The sequence below is a fragment of the Diadema antillarum genome, unplaced genomic scaffold (assembly GCF_040938485.1).
Source record: "Diadema antillarum isolate AM-2024a unplaced genomic scaffold, OU_Dant_1.0 seq00000085_RagTag, whole genome shotgun sequence".
NCBI lineage: Eukaryota > Metazoa > Echinodermata > Echinoidea > Diadematoida > Diadematidae > Diadema > Diadema antillarum.
In genome coordinates, this window is record NW_027271177.1 from 980,405 (window position 1) to 999,167 (window position 18,763).

At 38.6% G+C, this 18,763-nt stretch overlaps 1 protein-coding gene across 3 annotated transcripts in view; it reads left to right on the top strand.

Annotated features, from left to right (window-relative positions):
- Positions 1-12,676, top strand: part of LOC139726498 (uncharacterized) — a 205,110-nt gene extending 192,434 nt beyond the window's left edge. For all 3 annotated transcript variants that reach the window (XM_071637454.1, XM_071637455.1, XM_071637453.1), the window contains exons 9-10: positions 915-984; positions 11,733-12,676. In XM_071637454.1, the coding sequence (XP_071493555.1) occupies positions 915-984; positions 11,733-12,191 (529 nt within the window). In that variant the 3' untranslated portion in view covers positions 12,192-12,676. The remainder of the gene's footprint in view (positions 1-914; positions 985-11,732) is intronic.
- Positions 12,677-18,763: the final 6,087 nt, after the last annotated feature.

The following is an 18,763-nucleotide window of genomic DNA, read 5'->3' on the forward strand; positions in this document are numbered from 1 at the left end:
ATATATACGCTTTCCTGTATTCCCCCAGACTACATTACAGTAACCAAAATGTGACTTTATTATAGATTTATAGAATAACAGCGAGGCACGGAAATCAATCACATTACGTACTCTCTTCAGAGGATATATATATTTTGCGACTTTCTTATGAAGATATTAAATTGACTTGAGCATTCCATTGCAAATTCTCATTTATTACTACTCCCAGATATTTACATATATTCTTTCTCTGAATCATATAATTTCAATAAACACATTCATATTCCTGGCATTTGATTCAATTTTCTTTAAACGTGATGGTGTACCGAGAAATATAAGTTCACATTTCTTCTTATTCACAAATAATTTGTTATTCGATAGCCAGTGCGATACCAAAACAAGATCCTCATTTAACTGTGTAACAATTTCATCAGGTTTCTTTGCAGAACAAAATAAACAAGTGTCATCTGCGTAAAGTGACAATTCACTATGCTTGACAACAGAAGGCAATTCATTCACATATAAAGAAAAGAGGACAGGTCCAATCAGGGATCCCTGTGGTACACCACAATTTATACCTTCCTTATCTTAAACAAAACCATTCACACATGTATATTGTGTCCGGTTCGACAGATGATTTTCAAACCATCTTACAGCATTTTCAACGAAACCATACATTTTTAATTTTCTAATTAGAATATGATAGTTTACAGTGTCAAAAGCCTGTTGTCATGACAACAAGAAGACCCTGCTTCCTGATTGGCTGTTGCTATACAAAAAAAAGAGAAATATTCCAGCAAGAATCGTCATCCTGGCATTCTGTATGACATGAGACCCTTAGGCTTGCTGGCGGGCATCTTCGATGGAAACCTAACTCTAATGATTGTTCAAATGTTTACCTGAACCCTAATTCTCCACGACATTGTGTTTTACAGATTACGAAAAACGAAGATGGATCAACGAAAGCTAGCTGACGAGGCTAGTACAGTAGTAGATATGGCAAAGGTAAGAAATCCTCACTTTAGCTTCGTGTCATTTGATGTGCCTGTTTTACAGCCGTTTATACCGTCCTTGTTTAAATTATCCGGTTATCTATACAATGTGACCGAATATTTTCTTTGCATACAATATGCGTATTCAAATATCTTATTTACTTGAAATGCGTATACGGTTTATACACGCAGTTTCCGGTATCGTACAAATCCGCCTCTTTGTCTTCATTGCAGTCTAAATATCTTCTCTTACAATACTTTCTTTGTATTTCTCGTTGGCGTGTTCGTAATTATGTTGAATACTCCCTTTACGTCCCCTTGTTACTATTTAAAAGATGAGATTCTATCTGTAAATTCACATTACGTACCAGAAAATTTTCAACTAAACTAAGTAAAAAAAAGGTATAATCTATAATGGACAGGGTTTTGAGAAAATGTGTGTGAAACTGTGATTTTGTCTGGAATGTCTAGAGCGCAAGCATTGGTGTAGACTGGCTGAATACATTTTTTTTCTTTTTTTTTCTTTTTTTTTTGGTGAGAATGAATCTAGACGTTGGAGGAAACAATGTGCGTGGTCAATACGTATTGTGGGCTGTAGTCGTAATCCATCTTCCATTTTGTCTCGGTATGGCGCGTTACCGCGTGCTCAACATGAGTCTGTATCTGTCCATGTGGTCACTCGTCTTCATTTTTTTGTCCTCCATCCATTGCGTGTGTTCATCAAATTCAAATGGAGTCCGTAGTCGCTGAGAAAGAAAATATGTAGCATTGGTATGCACGAAGGCCGTTGATTGCACACTAAATGTGTATGCACCCTGGCTGATCTCTTCTGCCTTTACATTACACGTGTAGAGTGTGTCACAAACCTGTCAAGATCTTCGTTTGGATGAACGTGCGATGTCCAACTAAAAGCTAGCCCCCAGAAGCGCGTGTCAAGCGACCCATTGCGATGTCTTTCCGCATCATTTCAGCGCTACTTCAGGGTCTTGTTTCATAAAGAGGTTTGCAATCATTGTAAATTGCAATAATAATCTGTGGTTGTGAAGGTTGTAGCCAGAAAACGACTGGTTATCCTATAGCATTATTTTGTGTTGTTCCTGCAGTAACTGCCATTACTGCAATTGTCAACAACATTTGCAGACGTCGTTATGAAACGAGCCCTACAGCGTAAATCAAAATCGTGCATGACGCAAAAACTCTTTGAAGACACCTAGCCCGTGCGTTCATATTGTTTGCGCAGTGTTTTTGGTTCGTAAGCTTTTATAATTCGTGTTTATACAACAGCTGTTATTATAATTATGTCCCATTTAGTCTTTTACTTCTTCTTTTTTCTTCTTTCTTTTTCCTCAGTTTTTGAAAGCAGTGATCATATCAGTCGAATTTCGTGTATTATAATAATACTCTTCTATGAGCATGTTCGGTACATGATAATTCCTCTTTATTATCACTGAATGTTGAGTTACAAGCATCCATCAGTATCTTAGCCATCCATTTTATTATGATGATCATTTTACAGCATAATCATTCTTTGATACCATTTTCATTGCAAATCAACTCATTCTAAATTTTTGTTTCTTTATCTCAAATGTTCTTCATGTGAAAAGATATTTGTATTTAAAATGACTTCAGCATGCAAAAAAAAAAATGAGCTGTGGTTATCGGTTTTTTTTTTATTTATCATTATTTATCTATTGTCGTAAACAGTTGTTGGTTCAATACTGACATTGTATGTATTACACTCTGCACATAAATTGATGAGATGACCACGTCAAAACTTTTATGAAAATAATGGACAATCCTTTTGAGTTCATTTTTTATTCTTGTGTTCATTTCACATTTTACTTATACACATTTTCATGTTCATCTTGAAACTATCATTATATCCATTTTAAGACATTCACATATTTCCATAAAGATGGATATTACTAGTGATGTCTTTCAAGCATCAAATTATACTTTGAATTACATAGCGGTCACCAGGTATTACTTCTTCACCTTTAAATAAATATTGTGTTTGATATGTTTTTACTTAAAGCATTACAAAGGGAAATTTTTCTTGGAATTTTTCGTTTATTCTGTGAGACATCACTGTCTTTTGTACAAAGCTATACTGTCTAAAATGAGTGAGTTGTATTCTTTTTGCTTTTGTTTTTTTGGTTGAGTACAAGTTGCCGAGGCCATAATCCGATGTGGTCGGCTGGGCGAAGTGACATTTATTTCTTTTTCTCGGTCAACCGATCCTTAAAATTCTGCTAAGAGTAAATATGATATAGGGAGATGTGTGTAGTCGGCTAGATAGTATTCAAAGCACCACAAGGGGAACATGGCGCCGAGACTACCCGCGTTCGTCTCACACGTATGACCACCTTTAGTCGACCAGTCACGCGTATCTACGTGAATAAAGCCGTGCAGTCAGCCAGTTAACATCCGTGAATGACATCTCCTCGGTCACAGTTAAAGCAGGTTAAATCCTTATTTGGGCAAGCAACCTTGAGTGCTTAACCAAATTCATTGTGTTTTTCCAAAAAATGGCCGAATTGAAGAACTGTGTCAGAGAGTAAGGGAAATAACAATTATTCTGCAGCATCTTTTATAAGTCCGTTCACGCGCGTTAAAAGTATTATCGTAACCAAGATTTTGCAAGGATATACGCCGTTGATATTTGCCCAATATAAAGTTTGGTCTCCATTATATGTGTTTGACTCTACCCCAAATGTTTGCCCCACCCCCTTTTTTTTTAACTAAAAGAATTCATTCTTTGTGTTAGGTTTAATATTAGCTCTAAAATCTCTGAATGGTATTTACCCGGTAGTCCCGTTGTTGATGACATTTTGCATAACTCTCTCTTCCACTGTTGGAAATTTCACAGGCATGATATCTTGGGTCGTCGACAGAAAGCTTCGTAGTCTAGTCTTGATTTATTTTCAATCTACAGTCAAGAATTGTATACACTATGAGTAATGATTGAACATGGCTGCCCTTTAAACTGGACTGATCTGGATGTGAGAAAATAAAAAATGAAAATGGAGAAACCAATCTTATAACAGTGATGCCATTTCACATCGAGCTTTAGTAGTGAGGTGCCACTTAATCAGGGTGTGTCATATCCATTAATGATTAATGCATCATATCCATCGATTCATGTTCAACAGGTTAACAGAGAGAAGAAAAGAGGATCATACAGTGTATCCTCAACTGAATAGTGAATAGTTTAACTCGGCCCGTACGTGTTAATGTTCAGAATATCACGCAGTTCATGTAACAGGTTCTCTCTCAGTGTTATATCCTTCCAATCAGGCATAGCGTACTGAAAGCCTTTATACACGTTGTCACATCATTGAACCACCAGTCTCGTTGTGGTACTGCTCTCATTATCATAATACGTTGTGTATTCGGCCTGACGAACACCCCCCCCCCCCCCCCCCCCCCCCCCCCCCCCATTGCCACCAACCCGCGCCCGAACCATTCCGATGTCATTTTATGCGAGCGAGGGGAGCCTGCCCGCGGTCGGGCCGAGCCGCCGATTCTCGGCGGAATCAAAAGCTAGGTGTTGCACGGTAATTTCTTGGCGATGTGACCTTTCGCGAGCCGCATAGCTCGGGGCCTGCAGAATACATCGAGGGATGCTTCCACACTGCTAGGGAGAGCTGCATAATATAGCAGATAGCACCTTCCACTTTCGTGTGGTTGCAGCATAAGCCTACGTGGCTCTGCATCCGTTTATAGATATTGATATCTTTCATTTGACGTCCCTAAGACTCTACAAATTCCATATCTAAAAAAAGAAAGAAAAAAAAACAGTAAAGATTCCTTGTCATTCATGAAGAGTCCATGTCAATCAAACTGAGAGAGATATTTTCCCCCTTCATTTCTCTCTCACATTGATAGCAAGAGAGCTTATCAACTTATTTCATTATCTTAACCAACGACCAATCTAAAACATTTACCATTATTTTTCTCCCACGGAAGAAAAAAAAGCAGTGAACCACATTCGCATTGCATTGGAGATAAAGTAGCCTGAGCAATACCCGCATCCTGCGATATCTCTTCTCCTTAAGTCCTGACATTTAGCGGGAAGAAATGTGAAGCAGTCAACGCTGATAATGTGAACGTGGTGCTCCCTCAACATTATTCATTCGTACAGTGACCCTAATATAGCTACCAGCTTTCTCGTTAGGATCTAGCCATACCCTCCTCCGCCAGGCTCGGCTTTTTTTTTTCTAATATTCCTCTAACACCGCTCACTCGCTGCTCTCAACGCACCTAAAATGTGGCATTATGAATAGCTTATCATCCGCGGTTACACTCACTTGCACACGATATGCTCTGCCTAAGTAGCCGCTGTTTTGTATATAGATTCAGGCACCGGGTAAAAGCAGCCACAGAAACCTTTCGAATAGCTGTTCCTGAGGAAACGTACACTTACAATTTTTTCAATATACATCATCATTTTCTCTGTCTGAGATCACGAAACTAATCATATAAGATAAAACGAAAAAAATGTAACCATAAGTGGGGTATCGGGAGCTGGCGGATACCTTTTTGATTCAAGATGGGTATCGATTTTGCGCTCCTCAGAATTGTAGTTTTGATTGGTGCCTATATACAAAAGTATGTATGTTACCACCCTTGGATCATCCTTTTGTTTGATGGACGGATCGTGTTACATCATACACCACTTGAGTCAGCCATCCCTGTTAAGTTTGAAAACTTTGGTGTCCGTTGGTCGCTTTGTGCGACCTTTCAGGCAAGTGTATTATAAAAAAAAAAAAAAAATCAAGCAACATATCGGTCGAATCCACCCTGCATTGTGTTTTTGATTATTAAATCTTGTCACGACTTTCATGCAGTGTTACAAAGGTAGTGGTAACAGAAAAGTTGGTCATGGGGGTACATAAATGCATAATTTTGTGAAAGTGTATACAGACTTTGTAACTACACTCGTGCATACGCACGCTCACACGCGCGAACACACACACACACACATTACCATATTGATGTATTATACGATTGCACTTTGGATGGTCAACCTGGCAGACCTTCAAACTTCGGGTTTAGTTCAGCGTGCAAGCTACAAGACACCCTTTGCTTGGGGCTATTTCTTATTCTATTTTTTTTTTCTAGTTCTTTGAACTGGCGAGAGGGTTTGTGTGACTGTCTGAGTGATGCATAGTATATTGAAGTCAGTTGTATAAAGTCATGAAAAGTTTGGAGAGACAAAGTGAATAATGAAACAAATTATCTTAAAGAAGGAACACAACCAGGATAACTCTTATCCTTTATTAGTGTGTATTTATGTCAAGGAACGATGTAGGCATTTTGTTCTCATGAAATCTATCTATCTTTGTAAATCCTGTGAAATCCGTCATGTAGAACTAATTGATAAACGTGGTGACACGCACTAACTAGACTAGCGAAGTACTAATAGTGACCTTCGTTTCCCGATACTTAATGCTGTGTAGTCCATGGTAGTTGTGGCTCGGTGAAAACCCGTTTGATAGAGTAGGAATTTATTAACCAAGTCACTAACAGGACAGTACTTCCTTTCCCGTCCCAGAAGTTAACCTCTTCCGAGGCAGTTTGCTGTCGCAAGAGAGCGATGCCTGCCTTGTGTACACTTTTAGACCTCCTGTCCTCCATTGTCGATACTTCAGCCCCAGTCCCGTATACTATAAAAGATGATGTAGATGGCCACTTCGAGCTCTCGAATGGGCGCACGATGCCAGACAAAATGTCAGCAGAAAGCAAATAACGGCGTTGTAAAATCAAACCAAAATGCGCAAGTAATTTTTCCCCCGCATCAAAAATGAGAATTGTTAATCATAAGATTGTAACAGCGCCCTCTGGAAACAAGACGGAAGGGACTTCGATACTGATTTCAAAGAAGTCTATTCACGAGCACATTCTTGACTGTGTTCCGCGTTTTGCGATAGCCTTTGAACGAATGACCTGCCGAGGACGGCGTCAGGAAATTTCTTTCCTTTTTTTTGAACGGTAGATGGCGCTGCATCCCGTCGATAGCTCAATGTGGTCTTACCCCACTGACAGACCAAAATACAATTCTGTTTTTCCATCCACTGGTACCCACTCCAACGATCGGTTTAACGGCAGTTGTAACAACGACAAATTCGGTCTGACAGGAAAGAACCGGCTAAAGAAAGAAAATATGAACGAATTCTTCCCTGTTCATGTTCCGCCCCTACACAAATGTCTTCACTTCTTTGTTTATGTACCACAGCCGTTGCTAGTGCGCGTTTCACGAGCTGAAATGGCCATGTACGCATCTAAGCCTCCGGTTGTATTCATACATGTAGGTAATACGCCCTCACTCCCTCATCCAATGGCTGTTCATATTACTCCATTATCATGAAGACTTTCCTTTTTTCTTGTTTTTTTTTAATCGCTCGCATCTACCAGTTGGTTTATTCTTTTCTCTCCCGCCCTGTAATGTCTCGTTCAAACCCTTTACCTGACTTTAGATTCGATAACCAGACAGTTCTTGCATGACCGCCCTTCCTCCCCGTGTCGTGAACCCGCGTTCAAACCTTTCTTTGCCTATTCTGGCGCCAAAATTCTTTGACGTTCAACGTCAATTTTCGAACTTCTTTCTGTGTCCGTCCAGACCAATACTGTATTCGTAGATTGTATACTTCCCAATATCTGCCCTTCTATTTAACCACATTCTATCAAACGATGTACTCGTACTAGTATGTCCGACATATCTTAGCAAACGATCCACACTTATAATCAAATTGTAATCAATAGATCCCGTTTTTCAACTCGGGTCCACGGAGTGCATGTCACACAGTGCATGGACTATCGAGCATTAACGCGCTTCTACTCAATCATATAAATACAGCGTTCTGTTGATGTGATTACAAGTCTTACCAACTCAGCGTTAGTTTGGATGTGATCTAATTTCAGCATATATTCATATATATTATTGCTCATTTATATTGCAGTGCCTTTATTTATTTTATGCTACTTCTAACTTTTCATGTTGAAACCTAGCAGCCTCCCATTTGAATTATTTACCTAGTCTGTTTATTTTCAGATTCATTGTCCATGAGTATCATATAACCAACTCCGTATATCTCTATGTATTTATATTTGTGATATTACTTATATAACCTGCCGTATCTGGTGATCCTAGTGTTGAGAAGTTTGTATTAATAGTGAAGCAGATGCGACTTTGCCGGCGAACATAGACCAATGGCATCTTTTGATCAGTGCTAAGCTTTTCCTCGCACTTCGTCATTGCCTTTTTCTTCTCTCTGCTTAAGTAGAAATTTTGTATAGATTTCTTTACTTCTTTGAGTAACTACGTCTGTAAATGACTCATTAGTGAAAATGTGGCTATTGACAAAATGAGATCGTTAATTCAGTTATTTCAAATGTTCAAAATCGATCTTTATAGTTTGAGAGGAAATAAATATGAAGTCACAAGGTATAGTGCACAATACTAATAGCCTGCAAACCATGAAGCATTCAACAAAGGGAAATTAAATCTAGCACCATCGGATTCGTCCGGAGTTGTGTCTTGCGAGGAAAGCCGGAAGTTCACCTGAAAGTTTTCTAATGTCATCAGAATGCGAACCGCTTTATTGCACACCTGCAAATATCTAGTGGCAGGTCTTCATGTTGTCTACATGGGTGAGTTGCAAGCTGGATGAGACTAACGCACGAAATGCTCGCTGTGGTATTTTGTCAGCGTCATGTATGCGTGTTTTCAAACTGCTTCCCGTGTTTCTCATTGAGCGACAACAATGAATCTTTTGATTGATATCTAGGGGTCATTCCTTTGATTGATATCTAGGGGTCATTCCTTTGAATTTCTCGAATCGCGGGGCTTGCCACAAGGACAAGTTTGATGCCCTTAGATTATATAGGGGGAACTACCATATTGAAAGTTCCTGTAATTACGACAAAGTCTATAATAGGTACCTCTACAATGTGTCGAGAACACGAAACTTTTATTTCCTTAAATGAAACGGCTGGTGAAAGAGACCGTGGACTTAAGGCGGGCGCTTTGCCATGGCGCGATGCTATTTTCTTTTTCTTTTCTTTTTTTTTTCCAGCAAAGGCGTGGGTGTTAAAGCACATAGCCTCTGGCGAGCCATCGTTTGCCGTCTGTCCGGGAGTAATTGTACGCTTTCATTAAGACAAGTTAATTTCGTTCTCGTGGCAATTTGTTGGGGCTAATGTTCCATTTGAGATGTGTTGGGATTGCTCGGAATGTGGACACCTAGGAGGAGACAACATTTTGCCTTGAAACAAGGCCAGTAAAACATCCCCAAGTCTACACCTGAGGACACTACAATCTCAACGTGACGTAGCAAAAATATAAATGAATAAACAGATAGATAGATACAACTTAGCGGAGTAAACAGAATGCGTCTCCTTGCAATTTGCCAACCACACTTCTCAATTCGTTGCGATTATCATTCCTGGCTATAACAGATGATAAAGATGAGCTTCAATAGAAGAGGGCGATCGCCCCATTCGCAACTTTATTTTCGAGTGTCAGTAGTCTTTTCTTTGTTTTTTCTTCATCTGTTTATTGGCATAAGATGTTGTTTTCATATTTCTCTCATCAAACTAAATGCGCATGCGCTGCTTGCGCCGAGCGCGTTCCATGTAAAGATATTGTGCGCCTGTTATTTTGTGTATTTGTCGATTATCGTGTCCCACAAAACCATGCTGGGTACCGATATGTCCCGTATATAATAGCACATACCGCAGCTAGTTTCATCCTGTTGGCTTACCATACACTTTGCATGCATGTGAGCATGAATGATGTATTGTGTGAAAAGTAACCGCATTGTTCGCCCAGCTTTTTAGTTGTTATTGTTTCCTGTGTGTAACTGATAGTTGCAATCGCAAATACAGTTAGTGAACCCCTGCAATTTTCACTCCTTATGACGTCAGTGCCCCAGGCTTGTAGATCGATGAATATGCATAATCAAATTACCATAATGTATCACATTCTTGAAAGTATCATTCTAGTGTGTTGACAAGGTTTTACAGTATCAGAAAATACTTGACTCTCAAACTATTGGTGCGCCATCTGTGGCCTGTACATTTCTGAATTCAAGTACCCAAATGAAATCGATATACCCGAAAAAAGAAGAAGAAAGAAACAAAGTAACATGATAATATGTTTCTTTCACCCCTAAATCTTACCATCCTTGGCGGGTTTTACTTGGTCGGCAATTCACCCCAATAGACGTTGTTTCATTTAATATTTGGCAGTGACGGTAACATCAATTCAAACGAAACAATCTAGCAATACTAAGCTCACAGCATAATTCTAACAAATTCCAGCTACTGTTAAAGAGTGTTGAGGGGTTCAATGATAGGCGTCCTCCGAAAATTATTTGTTTCATTCCTTATTTTTTTTTTCTTAAATCAACAGGACTCTTACATCCGTCATTGATCTCCTGCCAAATTTTTATCCACGTTTTCTTTGGAAAAGTGGTACTTAAATACAGAGCAAGTTTTGATATTCAAAATCAAGCCTAAGAAGAAATATAAATAAATCACTACGTTATAACACAATTTCGTGCAAAGTATTGCATTTCTTCTTCTTAATTTTTTTCCAGTGCTTTTTGCGCTGAACAGTTGTAATCAAATAAACGATTAGTGTATATCCCCTGACTTGAGGCGACATCTAAGATGAAAAAAAATGTTCAGCCGAAGCCTTGAAAAAAAGAGGCTAAAACAAGCCCCGGTATCGAGTCCTTTTAACGAGGGCTACTAGCCCAATAAAAATGAAAGACTATCATGAATTTCACCACAATTGTGAACATGCACCCCTATCCACAGGCTTATTCCTAGAAGTCGTATGAGTTCAAAGAGTTTTTTTCCCCTTGATGTTGACATCATTGGCTGATGCGTGATGGATTAAATGCACGGGATTTGTTACTGCAGCATGTAACTGACACACTCGGGAGATTCTTCTATTTCAAAATCAGCGAAAAAGGCCCAAAGAGAATGTATGAGGACGGTTTGTACTGCCCCACCTCGTAATGCAATAAACATTCTCCATACGCGGTTATGAAAGCTTGTTGTTTTGTTAATTTAGGCTCACTAACACCGCCTATGGAAACAAAATGTGTGATTCTTTTATGTATCGACACTCCTTTTCAATGGGATTTCCCCCTCAATTCATTAATGATTAAGCATTCATATTCATTGTCATCATTATTCAGTGATCCCCATTTCGTGTAAGTCAATGTTGACCCAATTCAAAACAAGTAATGATGGTAACATCTGCTGAGCTGGAATTCTTGCAGCCGATAATTAGAGCCCTTTATATTTTTTGATAAAAACACATTTGTACGATCAGTCTGTATTTGTGTTCTACCTGGCCTCTTGCTGTCTCGAGATAGAAGAATCTGCGAAGTGGATAAGATGCTTATGTGGAATGGTGATGCTATTACACACAGCTTTGCGACATAAATTTTGCGCTTCTTTGATGTGGTGTTTTATCTGTTGCTTGGTGTGTAGGAGAAAGCTCTTTCAAAATAGAATGTACGTATCAGAGTACTGTAGTCTATGCAATATCGTATAAGTACCGTTCGACATCAGTGATTGTATTTCACGAAAAACAAATAGATAGAAATTTTGGCGAAGTATGTATTATAATCATCTGCAGCTATATAACCTCTAGGATGTCATTGTTCTTTTTCATGAACATGTAATTTTCACGATGTCTAAATTTTCATATTTTGCATGTGTTACTCTTGTTTGCTGTTTCAGACGCAAAATATAATGTTCGAGATGATTTCAGATATGCATTCTGGAAGAGCCGAGCTCGCGGAAAGGGTGAGCCGTCTGGAGCGGAGGCTAGACCAGCTGCAGAGTTCTCTGGACGGGCTCCCCCAAGTGATGGCGGCACTGATGCAGAACGCTCAACTCCTGCAGCAGCAAACGCAACTCCTGTCCTCCCAGCAATATCTGACGCCCCCATCGCCCAACCTCATGCAGCCGACGATGCAGGACAATCGCTTCAACCAGATGCAATGTATGGAAAGCGACCTGCCAAACAACCACCACGCCACGATGAACTCGACGCGCGGCGCGGGCATGCGACTGCGCCCGCTACACTCACTGCCTATGCAGTTCTCCAGCGGTGAGGAGCCGCGCAGAGAAGACACTGTGAGGGCGTTTAGCATTCCCGATGTCAGTATTACGAAGGAAGGCAACCGCGGACCTTGAAACTCGTGCAGAACTGAAAGAGAAAAAAAAAATACAGCACGACGCCGCTTCCGAATTTCTGCAGTCACTTTCCGCGAGAGGTGTATGGAGGACGTGAACTCGAGCGGGTATGTTCATTCAAAGGCGAATCAGATACACAAAATGCCAAATAAAGAAGTACAACACGTCATGTATGCTGGATCATCTCAGACTGTGACATTACAGTGTATTCACAGAGGCGCGAAGGTCTGGGCGCATTTTCATATAGCTTCCATACCAGTAGTTCAGCTTTATTTCTGGAGCTAGAAGACAACTGAAAGCTCAGGAAATTTCTGTTATATGCTGGATGAGGCGAATCTGTGTGTAGGCCATTCTCCCTGGTGGAGAAATAGGGTAGCTTGACAATAACTATGATAGATTCGCACATCCAGGAAGTGCTGACGAGAGGAAAGTGGTCGAATGTGTGTTCAAACTGGCTTGCCCCTCACACATTCCTGAGACATACCAACAAGGTGCAATTCACATCTCATCAAGCGGTGGATGTATTGCCTACATGGTAGGGCAGACAGCCCGAACTAAAGCTGAGAAGCTGCAAAGTGCGCGGCAGCTGTCGACGTGTAGAGGGGTCGTGGCCGTAGATGGCAGTGTTGCCAGAGAGATGCAGTGATTTCACTGTGAGTGCACTGTTCGCGTATGGTTACAATTAAAGCTGCACTCTAGTCGCTCCTCATCAAAATAATTACGACTTCTGAGAAGGAATGTAGGGTCCTTACACAGCCTTCATTGAAATCATACCTGCGTGAGATATACTTCCCCGTTACGTTGTTGTTGGTTTTTTTTTTCCAGTGGTAATGTAAGGACAGTTAACTTAGTAATTAGTGGTGCAACGCTAATCCCACAAGTCCCGTCTTAACAACATATAAGTGTACATGACAGACTTGATTCTGTGATGTACGCCTGGGTAGATGCAGGTGTTGTATCTATTTAAACGGTATTATCACCCTATTGTAATAATTGCAGTTAAATTCACATGATAAATATATTAACGTATACTCAAATGGCGTTCAATACTATAACCTCAGTCAAGGTACTATGCATCTGTTGCTTTTACAACACGAACGATAGACAGCCGTGTTCATTGCTACGTTTATGGGGATATGTATACAATAATTACAAATAAATATAGCCGTAATGTATGTATCGCTGCGTGGTCATTATTTATGTCTGTTCTGTTTGTTCTTGGAATATACGGGTCGCCTGTTTGTAACATTTATGTTCTTACCGCTAACTGTTATCGATAATTACATAAGAAATGCACTCTTCTATCGTATGCTCTACAGCTATATTCATTAGAGCTCTCATGTTCATTGGTATACGTTGCTATAGCAACATGACTTTCGCTCGAGGAGTTCAGGGAATATACTGTACCAGAGGGATTATTTATTGGCGTCGGTCTGACGCATTTCCAGCAAAGTATTATTCTTTGCAAAAATAGTTTTAAACTCATAGATTATGTTAAGTTTCTATCATTATTGTTATAATTATTTTCATTATCACTCCTATGGTAAGTGTGTTTAAGTTTCAAGAGTAACAAAAAAGTGTATGAGGTTGATATGAATTTTGTGAAGGGTTACGCAGTGCGCTGATATAAAACATAATTATAATAGAAATATAGGAAGAGTTATCAACAAACAAGTATGACATTATCAGGCGGGAAACTTGCAAGTCTTGCTATGTTCGCCTGCCCCTGACGTTTATAAGTATATTACCTTGTTTTCTTTGCTTGCTTCGACTGAGTTTTAGCAAAGTAATCTAAGTTTATTTCAAGTTGCACATTTGGACCTGATTAACAGACCCATATTGACGGATATTGCATCATTTGATGGTAAAAAGAAAAACCCTCCCCTTTCCCTCTCTCGCATTATCTAAAAGATTATTCATAGCGTTCGTCAGAGTATTGAATAACATGCTGCATATAGGTTGTGGCTTATTTCAGGCCATAAATACAATGAAAGAGAAAAATAAAGAAGGCAAAACTTTTGTAAATTGGAGCTGTTCATGAAAAAGAAAGAACATATAGATATGCTACTTCGTCTAAGACTATGACGATAAATACTAGTTTCCCTGGGTTTAAAGATGGTAATATCATATGAGCCTTGGCATATTTTTTTCCCTCCCCTGTTTTTTATTGTTATGAATACACTCCGTTGTCTTCTTTAACATCATTATCATTATTTATATTATTTATATTGATATTAGCATTATCAATGTTATCATGATTACAATGATAATATCCTCGTCATCCTGATGATGATTGTTATTGTTATTATTGTTCATTTTTATTTTTATTATTATTATTATCATCATCATCATCTTCATAGTTGTTTCTTTATCATTTTTATTCACGTAGTATAATACTACGATTTCTTTTTCTAATAGTTCATATCATTTTTATCCAAATCATCGTTATTTCCAAAAGCAGTTGATATTACTTTCCTAAGTTTTACTTGCTTAGTCGTAACCAATACATTTATAGCGCTTCTGCTCTTGTTTTCACTTTAATTGATATCAATCATGGTTACCTCTTTATTTCTTTCTTTTTTATTCACGGAAATAAACAATTATGAAGGAATGTTTTATCTTTTTTAAGTTTTAAGTGATGTGTGAATTGGCATAGATTAAAGCATGGCTATTGATAAATTGAAGATGAGCGGCCGGGAAGAGGTTATGATTGATTTTTAATTGTATAAAAAACAATTATAGTTATCATTATCAAACTAATCGTAAAAGATCATCAATTCAGGTTTAGTCTTGGCATAAGAGAAATAAACAACTTTATCGATGGGAAACTTTTTGTCAAGAAATACAAAGTAGTAATGATAATAAGAAAAAAAATGAAGGAAGGCGGACAAATGATAGAAAGATTGTAAAATGTGCAAGCTAGCAGTTAGCAAACACGAGATTCTGTGGACACCCTGAAAGATTTACCATGACCACGTGACTGTGACGTCACACAATGAACCTAATCTGTTTCATGGATTCCGATGACAGTAAAAGATCAGTTTTTTCACACTCTCTAGAAAGATAGACTTTCTCATTGGCTGAAAAAAATCAGTTTTTTTTTTATTCTATTCTAATCAAGAAAAGAAAAGGCACCAAAAAATAATAATTATCACCTCTAATAATTATTATCATATTTTTCCTTTCATTAACATCCTTAATGACAGAGAATGATGGTGATTCTTCATACAATATCTTAAGCAATAAGAATATATATATTCTGGTCTCGCCATGCACACACCACTGAGGAATTCTACAAATGTGACGTCGTAGTCACGGGGTGTTTCTGGACTTGCGAGTTGTGGTCTCCATACGTAAATGGTTGCTGTGACAGACGGTTTTCTTGCAAACAAATCGCTGTGACTAATCGTGCCATTTCGCGCATACTTGCCAAATTGTTCTTTCGGTTTCATTGACTGCGTCCACGGCTGTAGGACAACAACAATTGCCGCTTTGACGTAAACTCCCTCGAAAGTAGCACCTATAGTCTACCATAATTAATTTTGCATTCGATGAAAAGATTCATTGCGCTGTGTAGTACATTATGAAATCTTACTTTTTTGACACCATTTTGTGCCTTCCACGTTCACATGCTCGATGAATCCATCGTCTACGGGAGCCTTGTCTGTGCGTCCTCTGTCAAATATATGGCGAATCCAGGATCTCGTAAGAAACGGATTTCGAAAGGTCAAAGAGGAAACTTGAATGTCTCATACACCATGTCACGAACATAATATTTTACTATCCAGGATATGGGGTTGAGAAATGAGACGACGATACCATTAATCGCATGAGAAAACACAGACGCGATTGAATTAAATCACGGGAACACGTAAAATAAAGATTAGTGAAAAACGTAAGGTCACTGTGTATAGAGAGCAAAATGTAGGCCTAACCCTCCCTCACCACCTCTTCCAATACCAACTGAAAATCATTCATGCTATCATTAGTGAAACTATTGTATAGATGTAGTGAACTTAACTAAAGCTAAATAATCGCAATACCAGACCAAAATAGCGCCTACTAATTTTCCATCGCTAGTCAGAAAAATGAAATTGATATTAGGTGAAAGAAAAAATCAAAATAAGGAGACAGGGGAGAAAATAATTTTGTGGCGTGATTTTGTTGCATCATCATCCGGAAATATCGGAGCAACTACTTTGGTGGGGGTGAATTTTAGCTGAACCATTGATATTCTACCGATGAAAAGCCTGATCGGAGTATTTGCGTCAACCCTATTTGTGACTCTGCACCTCAAAACAAACAAAAAGTCGCCAGACATGAATTTTTAGTTAAGACCATATTCTGAAAGAGCAGACTTTAAGCTTTAAAATGATATATAACTCAAATCAAATGGACTCTCCTAACCTATCTAAATATTGGAAAGAAAGCACAAACTCAGGAAAAGTGTGAACTGAGAATAGAGGCTCTGAAGTACAATGTCTATTCAAGCGCTTAATCTTTACCAAACCGTGCTGGCTGTGCGATGAATGGGACAAAACAGGAAGTAAACCACCAGAGTAACAACAATGAAGGGATTATCAGATTAAACTGAAATTAAGCATGCCTCATTAACACATTCTGTCCATAATCAATACCAACTTTCAAAGCAGTAGCACTATCCTTTCAAAAGTTATTAGAGTTGAAAGTGAAGAGTGTGGACAAGGTTTTTCAGAAATGAAAAAGGGATTTTAAAGACACAACTAATCACACTATTCTACCAAAAATGTTCGAGATAAACTGCTAAAAAAATACACTTTCCTGCCCGTTTTATGATACCAAATTTTAGCATAATATAAAAGAAGACCCGCTCTTTCAGAAAATATGAAAAAGTCAAGTTCGGCTAGGTTGACCCATTTCACTTATTTTCAGTCCTCACGCGAAATCAGTGTGTGCGACTTTATGTTCGTTTTGAGGTGCACTGTCACATTTATACCAAGCGATTTGGTGGTGATTGCACAATAAAGAGCTTAAAACTTCACGGTCTCCACAAAAGGTTTTCGTTGAGTTGGGTTGGTTTATTGTTTTTTATTCTATTTTTGTGTCTGTTGTCAAGGTCTACCTTTATGCCGTGTTATCATCTTCCCTGTGGCTGAAAAAGAAGAGATGTAGTAGTTTTTCTGCATCTACCTTGTTTTTCATTTCATTTTTTCTAGCGGCTAGCGATTAGATTGGACATTTAGCGGAGGAAAGCCTTAAAGCAGTCCTTCGAGTAGGATTGTTTCTGAATAAATGTTGCAAGGGTAGCCATAAAATAAATCATTAGTGATGTAATTTCTAGCTGATTATCATAACAATTGTTTCTTAACCAATATCGCCAGATATTATATAGAATATCAAATGTTTGTGGTTGCCAAACATCAGTCTAATATAGACGTCACATAATACCTCACTGCCCAGACAAACCTGTAAATACACGACATCCAGTTTCGGTTCTAAGCTTTTTTTCCTACAGTTGATCAAGAACACTAACCACAGTCTGCAGCTTTACTAATATGAGCAGCAGCCTGAAATGTCCACATTATGTGTGAGTGAGAAGAATATGATTTTTGATCTGTCCTATTTTAGTTTGCGTGTGTCAAAGTTAAGGCAGATTATTTAAAGCTAATCCATATTTTTTCTTTATTTGTTTGTGTGTTTGTTTTTTTGTCGAGCAACATAGATACATTGTACTGAATTTAATGTCCTGATTAGCGGTTTTCTTAATTTCGGCATAACTGATGCGCTCAAAATGAACTATGCTTGTTCGTAGAACTCAATACTGAACATCTCCTTTTCCGTTGTTATTGTTGTTGTTGTTGTTGTTGTTGTTGTTGTTGTTGTTGTTGTTTCCTTCTACCTTGTGATGTAGCTTATTGTTCTACTGGCTTGTTTTTTCTAATTCTCAAGAAACATTTAACTGACAAGCGCACTTCGTTTGGCATTCCAAGACGCTTGGTCCCTCGTTGCTAGGAAACACCTCGTTTGTTTCTTTTAATGTCTAGATAGCGTGTTATTCAGTTTGATGAAATAATTAGAGAGTTGAAAATATATATTCCACAGTCCATCTTTTATGAAACCTCGTTTGGTAGTCATGGTGAAAACAATTTTAACCCCGAGTACATTATAGAGTTCGATAAGAGATGTTACTTGATGCATGCCCAGAGTAGAAGATAATTATTCTGAACAACTTTACCCGAGACCCCTTCAAACGAACAATGTGTTGCTACTGGTACGGTCGGATAAGGAAAGGTGACGTTTCCAAATTACTTTGAAAGATGCGCCATCTCAAGTGATATACTGGCGTTTAAATCGAAGCCGGCATTGAAATACTTGTTACAGCCCAAAAGGTGATAATACATATTCGATTCCACGGCAGAACACCTTTAATGAAATGATCACCACGTTGACATCGGGAGGTTTCAAGCAAGATAGATGATTTTTTGGTGTGAGATACTCCGATGGCTTTCTCAACAAAACTTTATTTTCTTCTTCGGAATAATGTTATGTTTGACATTTTCAAATATGCCCCCCAGTGAATTAGTCGACACGGG